The sequence below is a fragment of the Thermobia domestica genome, chromosome 2 (assembly GCF_964235325.1).
Source record: "Thermobia domestica chromosome 2, izTheDome1.hap1.1, whole genome shotgun sequence".
NCBI classification, from domain to species: Eukaryota; Metazoa; Arthropoda; class Insecta; order Zygentoma; family Lepismatidae; genus Thermobia; species Thermobia domestica.
Window position 1 is genome coordinate 288,755,486 of NC_137455.1, and position 14,368 is coordinate 288,769,853.

At 33.9% G+C, this 14,368-nt stretch overlaps 1 protein-coding gene across 7 annotated transcripts in view; it reads right to left on the minus strand.

The window, feature by feature from the left end:
• The window catches only part of LOC145678561 (uncharacterized), a 202,569-nt gene that overhangs the window by 8,321 nt on the left and 179,880 nt on the right, over positions 1–14,368 (minus strand). For 6 of the 7 annotated variants that reach the window (XM_081748855.1, XM_081748858.1, XM_081748854.1 and 3 more), the window contains 4 exons: positions 12,577–12,772; positions 10,915–11,163; positions 6,833–6,938; positions 398–1,981 (listed from right to left, as the gene is read on the minus strand). In XM_081748855.1, the coding sequence (XP_081604981.1) occupies positions 398–1,981; positions 6,833–6,938; positions 10,915–11,163; positions 12,577–12,772 (2,135 nt within the window). Of the gene's footprint in view, positions 1–392; positions 1,982–6,832; positions 6,939–10,914; positions 11,164–12,576; positions 12,773–14,368 lie in introns of all 7 variants that reach the window. The other variant, XM_081748860.1, reaches the window with a different exon arrangement.

The window sequence follows — 14,368 nt, forward strand, 5'->3', positions numbered from 1 at the left end:
ATCAAAATAAATAAGTCTTTTTTCTTGTTTCTTTATATCTCATAAATACGTTTAGGAATGGAACAAAACTTTTGATGCCCAGTCAGATCCATCAACCTCCCTAATAGAATTCCCGTGAGGTTAGTTTCTTTGAATCTTTTGTTGTATGTATTCATGCACCAAATTATTATATCTATAAATACACGTGTAGGTGAATCATCTATTCTAAGCAAGAACGAATATTTAAAATGTGAAGAAATATACAAATAATAAAATTAATAAGTAGTGTAGGTAATGGAAAATCCACACGAAAGAAAATATTTTTCACCTGTCCTTGAAAAGAGAATCTTCTTGCCACTTCGTCTATTAAACAAAACGTTCTCTCACCATAGGATTATTTTTAGTTTTCTTACCTTACCTTTGTTTTGATTGAGAATCATCTTGGTTAGCATGTTTCTGTTTGCTAAGAGGAATCCTTCGCTCTGATTTTGCTGAACCAGATCTGGCAGCTCCTTTATTCTGTTGCGAGAGAAGTGACCTATATCCCAAACTGCTTGATCTGCCCATCACACTTCTATTGGCTGTGGAGTCAATGGAATCCTCTTGGTCCACTCGACTTAGCCTCGTCTGCCTTCTACCAGCAGTTGCTGCTCCATAGATGGCTGATTTTGGTGCCATTTGAGGTCGCGCTATGACACTATGACTTCCTCCATCTTCAGACGACGTGTCTTTACTGTTGTCTCTACTTCCAGCGGAGCCGCTTCGTGATTTAGTTTGTCTATGAGATGGGATGCCTGAGGATTGGTCATTTTTAGAAGCAAAAGGTTTTTTGGCCTTGGGAATGCCCGCAGGTGTTGGTGTGCTACTGTTGGTGTTTGTTTGGTTGGTATGGACAGGGACAGGTATGCCTGAGGCTCGGACAGGAGAGGTCACAGGTCGAGGGATCTTGGACCGTGGATTATTGCTATTGGTATTATTTGTTCTATTGTCTTTCCCACTTAGCAACTCCCACTTCATCTGCAGCCTTTTGAATTTTCCACCTCCAGTTTGAGTTTCATCTCCAGAACAACCCATACTTGTTACAGACTTCATGCTGGATGTATCCTGTTTAGTGGTTTCTTCTGAGGTAGTAGTTACCGCACTATCTGCTGTTTCTTCCTTCTTTTCCGGACTACGGCAAGCCTTTTCAGAAGATGGTGGTGGATGCTCGTCCTTCGTTAATTCATTTGAATCATCACTAGTAGAATTATTGGATGAGGTACTACAACGGTCATGCTTTCGGCTGGGTATTTTAGGATTCTCTAGACTGTCCGTATACTCTTCCTCCCCTGATGCAATATCTTCAACTAACAGCTTATCGAAAGCTTGAAATAACTTGGATCCTAGCTGTATTCCGCTCCATCTTTTTTTCATAGTGCTTGCAATATCTGTGAGTGAGAATCCACTGGCGTTCGCATCCACGCAAGACCTCGGCCTCGGTCTGTCTGCTTTGGCATCCATCAAATCTTCCATAGTTGGAAGGATAAATGGCACTGGGTCTATGCAGTTACTGTAATGAGTAGTTTCATCAGAGAAAGCTCTACGAAGACTCTGCTGCTCCTCTTTGTCGTCATCTCGCGATGATTTATCTCGTCTTTGTTCTTCGTAAGATTGACTGAAACTGCTGTGAAGAGACTTTACTAATTTCATTGTCCATTGTTTGAGCTTTGTTGGAGATAAAGGCTGCTGTGAGGGAGAACCAGACCTTATAGATTCACGCTCTGAGTGTTCCATGTAACGCTGGTCCATTCGCTGGAGGTTTTCGTGCATCAATTTGTATTCGAATAATAAGTCTAGTCGGAAGGGAAGGAGGGTTAATGGTTGAAGGGCTAAGAGCAGCTGATCAACAAGACTGCGAGCTGAAGAGTTAGCGAGGAATAAGAAGCCATCTGGATGGTAGTGTTTGTGAAGGATACTCTCTCGCGTTCGAAGATAACTCAGCCAGGCATCCAAAGAGTGAATACTAGAAATAGAGCAGAAAAGCAAATTATTACATTTAAAACACAAGTAACAGTACTACTAAATTTACATCAATATTAGTACAAAAACACAATCACGGAAGCCATTGTCTATCCCTTCAAACACTATGTTATCCGTCCCTAAACGCTATAAACCACGCATTTTCTTTAAGGAGAGAGATAAAACAAAATTTAATGTGCGTAACACACACACACACACACACAAAAGCGGGAAAAAGAGAGGAAGAATATACAATAGATGAACTAGAGAAGAAATAAAATTTTCCTGTAAACCACAAAGGAAATACAATAATACAATTGTAGAGGAAAATTCTTACGCCAAAATAGTGATTCATGGAGGACTGTTGCTCGTGAACCTTAAATTTGCGGTAAGTTGTGTGTCCATGACGGCAAGACATTTGTGGTAATGATAAATGAGTGTAGAAATACATGAGCTTATTCTTGCTAAACGAAACGGTGCACTCATTTCACTTGCTTGAAATTCTGATTCTTGAAAAATTTCTTGCTCCTCTAAGATTTTGGCTTTTTCCTACAGCCTTTTCACGGAGGTTAAAAATAGGAGTAAGTAATAAACCCATCAAAGAAATATCTCAGTAGCTGAACGTGCTGCACGACTATGGAACATGTGATAGGCAGCAATTTGCAAGGTGTTTCTGCACTGCTCTACTCCCGTGAATGCGTTCCTTTATATTTCTTTGGTGTTTTTACCATTTTACTTCTATTTTTAATCTCCGTTAAACAAAGCTGCAGAGAAGAGCCGAAAGCTTAAAAGTGCAAGGAATTTTCAATTTCAAGAAAATGAAAGATCGTCAAAATTCGTGAGTGTGATAGCATATTGTCTGAGAAGATCTATTTGGTCTAGGAATTAATTCGTGCGGGTGGACAAGAGATGGCGCAACGAACGGAGCGTCCCACAGTTCCGTGTATCCACACATGTGTTGCAAACCCCTGTCATCGCGTATCGTTCGTAGTATAGGGCAGTGGATTAAAGCGTCAACAACACCAGTTTGTAGTTAAGTGAACATGGCGCAATTTGTGCCTGATAAAGTGTTTTTGCGGGTTGTCCTGCTGCATTACTTTAACATGCAGAAAAGTGCGACTGAAAGTCATCGTCTTTTGGTGGAAGTGTATGGTGACCATGCTCTAGCTGAGCGAACGTGTCAGAAGTGGTTTGCACGGTTTAGAAGTGGTGATTTCGGCTTGGCAGACCAAGAGCGAGCTGGACAGCCAAAAAAATTTCAAGACGAAGAATTGACAGCATTGCTCGAGCAGGATTCGTGTCAAACGCAGGAACAACTTGCAGCAGCATTAGGCGTTGATCAAACAACAGTCTCCAAACGCTTGAAAGCCATGGGAATGATTCAAAAGATGTCACATTGGGTTCCACATGAATTGAAAGACAGAGACGTTGAAAGACGAAAAACCATTTGCGAATTGCTGCTTCAACGACAGAGCAGAAAGGGGTTTCTGCATCGAATTATTACGGGTGATGAGAAGTGGATCCATTACGAGAACCCTAAACGAAAAAAGGCCTGGGTGAAACCAGGTGAACCAGGTCCATCACAACCAAAACGAGATATTCACTGTGCAAAGGTTATGCTGTGCATATGGTGGGATATGAAAGGTGTGGTGTACTATGAGCTGCTGCAACCGGGTGAAACTATGAATGGAGAACGTTATCGGCGACAATTAATGCGTTTGAAGCAAGCTCTGGCCACAACACGACCAGAATGGGAGAACAGACATGATAAACTTATTGTTCAACATGATAACGCTCGCCCACATGTCGCAAAACCGGTCAAAACCTATTTAGAAAATGTCGGATGGGAAGTTTTACCCCACCCGCCGTATTCACCAGACGTTGCTCCTTCGGACTACTACTTGTTCGATTGCATGAACAACGATTTGATTGGACAGCGGTTTACTTCTTCAGAAGATATCGAAACATGGGTCTCTGACTGGATCGCTTCCAAGGATGAGGACTTCTTTCGCCACGGAATCCGTACATTGCCTGACAGATGGGCGAAAGTGGTGGCTAGCGATGGACAATATTTTTCTTAAGGTATTTATGTATTTTGTGTTTGTACTACAGCTTCAATGTGTGCGTACCAACCGAATTAATTCCTAGACCAAATACATTAAACAATATTTTCTTGATATAATACAGAAAGCATTTCACTTTATTCTTGTTTAAAAATGGAAGCCAGTCATAAAGAATATAAATGACTGAGATGATATCCATGTAGTAATTATTATCTGGAAAAGAAATTTGTACCACTGCTGTATTTTCAGGCACAAAATACTTCTTTGGTTGTCTCTTCTGATTTCTTTTTATTATTTATTTATTTTTACAAAATAATATAACTCTATGTCAACATTCAACATTTTATTTTCAGGAGAAATATTTTCAGTATTAACTTACTGAACTGATTTCAATATTACCACAATTGAGTTGGAGTTTTACAAGTAAGCACAAAATGCTTGTATTTATTTATTTGTGATCCGATTTTAGTATACTGTTATTATTTCGAATTTCAGTATACTGTTGTTATTTCGGATTGTGTCGTGGCATTTTCTCAAAAGGAAAGAAGGTGGTTTAAAATTGGAAACAATAAGAAGAATAAATATAGAAAGTGCCGAATAACCCATTTATTTGAAATATTTGAATAGTATATTTGAACTCCAATTGAAATGAAACGATAAAATTTTAGTTGACTTAAGTGTTATGTTTAAAAATTAATTTCAAGCGTGCAGTAATTATTCTGCGTGAAAATTTTTAACATGCAGAATAACTACTGCACCCGCCTTAGGATACGCATTTCGATCAAACTGAAATGCTAAAAACTCAACTAGATCCAAAGGCAAGTATTTTCAGGAATTGAATTTAAACGGTTTAGCAGTTCCCCTCTCCTCATAAGAAACAACGTCGATTTGAATGTTGAGAAAAATATCGAAAGTGACCCTTCCTCCCCTTCCCCCTTTTAGAAGCGGAATTTTCGAAAACTCTTGAATACGTGTAAACTTATTTTGAGTAAGGAATATATACAATGTATATCGATTTTCATTTGCCTAACTTCAGGTGTTCGTGAGATACTTTATTTTTCCCTTAAATTTCGAACTACTCCCGTTCTTTAGGCATTTTAATGTAAGTTACATGATAAAAATCCTACTTGAGTCTATTAGTTTCAAACTGTTTAGCAGTGTTCCCGCGATGATGAGACAAAGTTGCTGTATTTTTATATATTGAGAAAAATATAAATATGGTTCCCCTCCTTTCCTTTAGAAGCTGAATTTTGTAAAACTTCTGAGACATGTGTCCACTTACTTTTAAAATGAAGTTTAGAGTTTTATCTTCCTAACATGAGATAACTTTATTTTTAGCATAAATTTTAAACGCCTTCTCCCTTTTGAACACTCCCTTAAAATAGTCTTCGAGATCACAATCGCTACCTAAAAGTATGCCAAAGTCAATAGCGTGGATTTGTATGAAAGACAACCAAACATATTCATTTTCGTATATCTGTGTTTGTTGCGTGAAAGGTAATAAGTCCAAAATCGTACTTTTGAGCTAAATGGCATTAAAAACATATTACTTTTCTAAGGTTTATTAAGCGTCTTACAGAGTCAGCGAACACCTAAAGTTTTAAACTCTGCATCAAAGTCTTTCCTACTACGTGTTATAAAAATGCTTTTTTTAACTTTTTTGATTGTACTTAACATTCTTTACGCAGCAAACAGAAATAAGATTGTGTACGAACCAAGTAAATGAATACTTTTGACCACAAATTCTCATGTTATCAATACAGTAACAGTAGGAACTCAATTTAATTTTGATGTATTTAATAATAATAATAATAATAATAATAATAATAATAATAATAATAATAATAATAATAATAATAATAATAATAATAATAATAATAATAATAATAATATTTATTGCATACTGGAAATTACGGACAGAACTGCCCACTCATACAAATAACCTGCAAATAACAAAAAATTGCAAATAACAACAAATACATTAAAATACAAATGATACACACAAAAGGAAAAAAATCACGAATAAAACAAACATGAAGTTATATAAAAGAAAATAATACTCTCAGCTGATAATGAAATGATTATATAACTGTCTTTGTATATTGCTAAAATTATGATCAAAAGTGTCAATAACACTGGTAAAATCATTGGCTACTGATAAAATTTTATACAAAGGAACATCATTGAGAAACTGAATGGGTTTAAATATTTTGTGATTTCTTATATGATAGTTGGTTGTATATAGAGTTATTGTTGATAACAGATTCAAATTACCGTGAAGAATTGAATGTAGCATTTTAAGATCCAGAATAATCCTTCTTTCGGACGATCTTAACATACCTAAGGATATCCTAACTTCATCCAACGACATACCTTCATAACACTTAAACTTCCAGCGTAACCAAGCAAGAAAAAGATTTTGAATTGTTTCCAAAGTAGTAGATATATAATCTATAGTTCTATTCCATATGATACAACAATATTCAAGATGACTTCTAACATTGGAATAATAAAGAATGCTTTAACAGACCTAAAATTTTTGGACATCCATTTAAGAATTCCAAGATTCCTTCTCGCTTTGGAAGTTATATTCTCAAGATGTTGTTTGAAAAGCAATTTATTTACTATTTATTGAAAAGAAGTAATAATAATAATAATAATATGTCAATCACTTTTTCTTTAGCGTTTAAAAATTAAAGCTGCTCGTCAAACTACTTAGCTGTTTTGACGTCAAACTACAAACTATAACTATAATTCAATTATAAAGTCTAAGAGGTTATTAAACTACTTACTTTAAAAGTCCAAAGATGAAGGCATTGAATTTCATTGGAACTTCAGTCAAAACATCTTCGGCATTTAATCTCATCACCAAATCATTCAAAGCCTTTGTAACAAGACCTACAATAATATCGTCTATATTAATTTCTTATTTTGATAATATGGAAATCATATAATACTACATTTTTTCTACATTAAGTAACTGTCAATTCATTCTTACTATTTATATATCCAAGTAGTCGAGTTCATTCCATCAATGGCACTGATTTCCTAAAAGTAACTTATTGTTTAGTCCAAATCATAAATTTCTTTCTTACGTTTCAAATGTCAAAAACATATCACTATTGTACTTCAAGAATATGAAAATGTATTTCCAGTTCTTGGATTTAATATCTAATATGCTAAGTCGTTTACTTGGATCTTCGTATCACTTTCTCATCAATATTGGTAGTTTCTTTCAGTAAAACTCTTAATCAAACATCACAGAAATTACGAAATAGAAAATAAAATTATTAATGGAAAATAATATTGTTAATGGAGCTAAAGGCTAAGTAAGCTACTTAGCATATTAGATACTAAATCCCAGTCATAAAAGCTAAAAATATCCTTTCTGCATATTTTCATGTTCTCAACGAAAATTTGGACTCTATGTTTCCAATAAAGAATGTTTATTGTTTACATTCATTATGTGAATTCTTGAATATAAATTACGTCAAATTAAGAATTACGTTGACTTATCATGGACTGCAGTGAATATTTTTTAAAAATTAAAATTACTTTAATGTACACTCATGTCCAAAATGATTGTAGCATATCTATAACTGTCTTCTTGAAAGAATATAATTTGATAAATGATTTTGCAGGGTACTTTTAATACTGATACTATATGTATAATTGGGAAATGTATGTTTATGGTAAATTTCATAGGAAAAGAATTATAAATAAGAAAATAAGAATGAGTAAAACAAAATGTTCCTAAATGGACAAGAAAGTTTTATTTTCGTTTTATTGTTCTTATTTACTGCTCTTTTGACATGAAATTTGCCACATACTTGTCTTTGCCGATTATACACATACTAACATTATAAGAAATACCGGGCGAATTAGTTATCAAATATATTCCTACAACAACATATTTATAGACATGCGACAATAATTTTGGACATGAGTGTACATTTTGAAGGCATAGGGTAAAAACTATTATATATGGGGGTTCCAGAAAGTACCTGTATATTTTACAAATTTCCTATATATATACGCTAAAATAGCATATTTCCCAGGCTGAATTCCAAATAATTGATATTCGTATGACTGTTGTATATGAGATTATGAATAATAGGAATTACTACAGAAAAATAAATTCTGAATACGAATATGCTACTTCGGGACCGTAATACGGCAAATTGTGGAGGCGTTAAAATATTAAATAATGCTTTTGATAAAGTGGATACTTTCAAATATTTAGGATCAATATTAACAGACGAAAATCATATTCACGAAGAAATTAAATGTCGACTAAAAGCAGGGAATTCGTGTTACTATTCGGTTCAAAATCTGTTGTTGTCGCGAATTCTATCGAGGAATTTGAAGCTTAAAATATATAAAACGATAATCATGCCTGTTGTTCTGTATGGTTGTGAAACATGGTCGCTTACTCTGAGGGAAGAACATAGACTGAAAGTATTTGAGAACAGGATCCTGAGAAGAATATTCGGACCCAAGAGGAACGAGAATGGGGAATGGCGGAAGCTTCATAACGAGGAATTACATAGTTTATACGGTTTACCCAACATTGTTAGGGTCGTCAAGTCTAGGAGGCTTAGGTGGGCGGGTAATGTAGATAGAATGGAAGAAAGTAGAAACGCTTTCAAAGTCTTGACTGGTAGACCCATAGGAAAACGACCATTAGGAAGACCTAGGCGCAGATGGGAGGACAATATTAAGATGGATCTCGCAGAGATAGGAATACAAAGTAGAAACTGGATGCAATTAGCTAAGGATAGAAGTCATTGGAGAGCTTTTGTGAACGCGGCACTGAACCTCCGGGTTCCATAGGCCATAGAGTTAGTTAGTTAGTTAGAATATGCTACTTAGAAAATATATATATATATATATATATATATATATATGAGAGAGAGAGAGAATTTACTTCAATCCGTTTGCGAATTGTTAAAGAATGTGAAGAATATGTTTCCTACAACCTGCACTAAATAATAATGCTATGTAAAGCTTTGATTATAATTATAACGTCTTAGATGATATGCTATTAAATTTGTTTATAATATGTATAGAATCATGATATACAAAGTATTTTTGTTTCATAAATTAAAATAGACTTTTGCTAAAGTTCATTAACAGATAAGTAATCAGTAATAAGAATGAACGGATGGAAATTTTAGAATTGCAACTTTTGTTTCGAAATACGAATATCGTAACTGAAAACTTTAAAAGAAAATGGAAAATAGGGGAGTACTGATTTAATTGTACATTTTAAAATTTCAAAGTAATAAATTTTATATATATATAAACTACTGTGTTCTAAATAGCCATTGTATTCGAGATACTCCTCAGGGTTGAGTAATCTTCTCGCAAAAGCCTTAGTGGGTAGTATAGAAAATAGACCTATTAGCCTTCTCCTTCACTACATGGTAGTGAAACAGATATTTTTTCCGAAATCCGGTGTTGCCAAGAAATTCGAACTGTTTGATAGTCCTCGGCCAGAATAAGGGGTGAGTAGAAGCTCATCTTCTCTGTCACTTGAGAAAGGAATACAATGTCTTAAATGTTTGCTGAAGAAAAAAGTAGCCTGGAAACTCGAATGTCTTGTGTTGTTTTGTTATTTGACATTTTCAACAGAAAATCTTTCTTTTTCCGTTGAGAAGGAATTAACCATATGCAGGTAGTTGGTCAGTGTGTTCATTTTCGGAGAATCTACCTTTCGTTGGCAAGGGGAGAAGAAAACGAGGAAAAAGCAAAGTGGCCTCCCAAACCCACATGTGTAAGTCATTAATCACAGGTAAGGAAACCAAAAATATGGCAACGTCTTTGGACACACGTTAAGTTATAATGTCACTAGTAAAAGGATACAACTGTTCGGACAGTTCCAAATACCACCCACTGAGAGCCATCTTTTTGCGAGAACTGTAATAGCATCCGAAAATGGATTGTGGGGTCAAAGATTTTGGTGAGTTTTACCAAAAAGAAGAAACCTGTTTTAAACCCTAATTATAAAATTGAAAACTACAATTCTCTTTGTATTGTAAAATTTTCATGATTTTTGGAATATTTTAGGAAAAAGTAATTTCTTTTTTTTAAAAAAAAATAAATAAATAAATAACCTTGAACTAGGAGGCTTAGGTGGACAGGTCATGTAGCTAGAATGGAAGAAAGTAGAAACGCTTTCAAAGTCTTGACTGGAAGACCAATCGGAAAACGACCACTAGGAAGACCTAGGCGCAGATGGGAGGACAATATTAAGATGGATCTCACAGAGATAGGAATACAAAGTAGAAACTGGATCCAATTGGCTAAGGATAGAAGTCAGTAGAGAGCTTTTGTGAACGCGGCATTGAACCTCCGGGTTCCATAGGCTATAGAGTTAGTTAGTTAGTTAGTTAACTTTGAACTAACATCGCATTACACTCCCCATTACTTTCTTTTTGAAATGTAGTAAATTATCTAGAAAAAATTAACAATATGAAAAATGTACAAATTTATAAGCTATCTAGTGTTGCCAAATGGTACTACAGAAACTAATAATTGTTTTCAGGTTTCTTCTTATAATCCTGAAATCTCAATGCGCAATTTATGATGTCATAATTATCGTACAATATGACTTTCTTAAAATACGAAAAATTTTGAAATAAACATTAACTAATTTAATGGAGTTTCCACTATTGTCTGGTGTTATTAAGTTATTTACAATAAAAATATAAAACAACGAAAGTGATGTAGAGTACAATGAAAATACTTAACATCTAGTTAGTTAACCGAAAACTGGTATTTCTGTTTCTTAAACTTTTCTATACGAAGGTTTCCCTCTTTCCTATGCATTCCTGTTACACCATTCAGTAGATATTGTAGACAGTAAACTTACCCTGCTGTGCCGAGGCTTCCACAACTGTCCATACAGAGTTATGGATTGAGCCAAATACACTTTCAATAGTCGGCTGTAAGCCATCACTAAGAACTGCGTACATCGCGGGACATAACAACTGTAGAGCTAATTGCGCACATATTGGGTTTTTCGACGAATCTCCTAATACCTCACACTCTTCCTGACTTGTAGCTTGTGAAAAATATGTAATTAATTTCTCCACTGCAATAGTGACGGCCATGACTAAAGCTGAAATTAAAAATTGAAAGTATTAGTACATCAACGACATATGGAAGTCCCACAATAATAACAAACCTTCTAAATATATCGTTAATAAACATAACTGTGGCTTTGTTCCTGAAAGATTCTACAGAATGAAGAAAGGTATTCTATACTGCAATTGTTGCACGATAAAGAAATTAATGAATAAAATAAACTTAGTGGTGCTACGTTTATATAGAGTTAGCAACTCTCAGAAAATTTTTAGCATACCGAACACGAAGATATTGGAATCATGGAAACACGGACCTAGCCACCTGGTAACACAAAACAAAAAATATAGTTATTTTCTTGTAACTTTTTCCTCTTAAGTATTTAAGCTTCTGTCTAGTACAGAACTTTGAAGTTCTAAAATTAAGCATAATGTAATTGATCAGGAAAAAGAAATACAAAAATTAAAACATGGACAATAAACATAACTAACAAGTTAAGCAAGATGCATGTGAGATACGAATAATCTCAGTTAGTACTTAAATGAAAGAAATTATTTTTCATTTGTAACCTATAGTGTTTAAAATATACACGATACGAAACAAATAGATCGCAATCGTTAAGAACGGTATTATCACCGTTACATTTACTATCATATATTTAAATTTATGTACACATAGTTTAAGATTGTATCAAAAAAGAAAGCATAGCTGTTGTCGAGTATAGACTTAGATATATAATTTTGAACTGAAGGGTGGTTCTCGGAAATTTTATTCAAGTATATTGCAAAGGATCTTCAGTGTAAGATGCAAGATCACTTTGACAATTTTTAACACTAAAGCTGTTGCGTTACCAGAGAATTAAGAGAGAAAGCTACTGATTTACTAGAAAACACTTGCAAGAGTTTGATATTAAAAAAAAAAAAAAAGTCTTGTATATAACGACTACTTGAAACTTTTCTTGCGCAACTCTGTAAGAAATTCAGAATGCATCGAATACATGATTATGCACTATTGACATCTCTGAATTTTATATATATTCTATTAAGTGTTGTCCCCATTCAGTTTAGTTATGAATTTTCACTCTCTAACATCAGAATATTCTCGAATTCTAACAAAACAAGGAAAGAGATTTTTCTTTAAATTATTTTATGTCAATAATACCAGATACAGATTCCGACAGTTCATGCTGCGCAGCAGCAATGACCTATCACTACAGGCATTCAAAAGCTGTTATTTGTGGGAGAGAATTACAAAGAAAATTTTAAGAGATTTACTAATTTTAAGAGAATTACAAAGAAAATTTTAAGAAACTGTAGAAGGAAATAAAATGAGTTTCAATCTACGTTATATGCATGAGATCAGATGCCTAAATTTCAAGATAAGAATTATCTTAAAAGACTATAATGCTCCGAATTTTATCCAGCAAGCAGAAAATATCCCTATTATGTACCTCGTTTTTGGGAAAGGTCTACTGTGGCATTTCTGGAAGCAACATTTGTTAAATGGTTGCACTGCAGAGATTCCTTGGTCCCTTCCGCTGGTGATGTCTTTGGCTTAACACTAGATGGCACTGACTGTACCTCGTCAGGAGCTGATTCACTTTCTTCATCAATAGGCATTTCAACGAGCCCAGGGTGGAGTTTACACTGTAACACAGAAAAGTCATAAGATGAGTGCGTATCTAATTTATTGTAATTAGTAGTCTAATTAAAGATAACGATTACATAAGTTACGAAAAAATGTGAAATAAACTGAATAATTTTGAAAATAAGGAGTGTTTTGATAAAATTCGTTGATACAGTAAAGAAATATAATACTAATAAAATAGAATTATTTCGTAGTTACTAAATATTTATTCAAAATTTGCAGGAAACTTTCTTGAGAGTTTTACTCTGTTTATAATCTTGTTTGATTTTTAATTCCGGATATTTTCAACCTAAGCCAAAAGTATGAAATAATATGCACATTCAAATTGTTTTAATAGTACTTAATAACATTCTTCATATTTCCCCGTTAAATTATCCTACGAGTACTAAATAATCGTGTATATACTGCTATTAGCAAGTATCTGAAAACTTTGTTCTGGGTTCCAAACTTATAGTTTATATTAAGCATCCTTTAAGACTTAAATCCGGGATCTACATACGTCAAATGTGACCACGTTAATCATAAATATACCTGGACGCACCAAAATGTTATTGTGAGGTCGTAAAGGAATAACATATTATATTATGAATATAGTTGTTCTCGGGCAATCAGCCAGGTAAATTCTACGACGTCCAACGTTTCGAGATCAATATTGTCGGTTCTCGAAACGTTGGACGATGTAGAATTTACTTGTCTGATTGTCCAAGAACAACTACACTCATCATACCAGGAAAGCTTCAGTGCTTATTTCATATTATATTATATTATCTAACAGTACACGTATGAACCAAGCACTGTCTCTCAGGAAATGTACGATGTAACATTTACAATTTTTGAAGGATACAATATAGAGGTATTAACTATGTACTTGATAAACTGAACGTTTCATCTATCTAGCACATTATGCAAATTTAAAGAAGAAATATTTACTGCAGATATAACTAAGAGTTACAGTGTGTGTCAAACCAAGGTCAAAGTTAAACTATTCCTTGCACTATTTAAATTATTGTATATAATCAAGAAGGGTCAGATTGCTTGACAAACGGCTTTTTGTAATTTGAAACCATACGTTATACATTTTTAACTTTAATTATGATTTAAGTTTCTAGAAAACAGACTAGGTCTCACATTATTTATTGTCTTTAATATTATAACCAGACAAATAATTCATTAAAATTGAATCATCAGTATACATAACAAAATATTACAGTTAGAAAGTTCGACGCCCTTTTTTTAATATGTATATAAAGTTATATACATGTATATAATGTTTACTTTAGAAAGTATATATTTTGAAGAATCGTGAAAGTTAAAAGAAGAGCTTACTTTCTGCTCAAGCTCGCATTAGGTTGTTAAGATGTCTATATATGATATGACGCTTTAAGAACTAGAAGTATTTGGATAGGTGCCAAGAATTATATTGGTAAGTTCATTATTAAAAATTCCACCCGGAAAGATAAAGCAGTGTTTGCCACATTAGTTTCTTCCATTCTTTGTCTGAATTAAGACACCTTATTTAAGAACTGAAATGTTCTACGGGATAAATAAAGATGCAATCAGTAGTTAATGCGATGGAATTTATATTTAGTAATAAA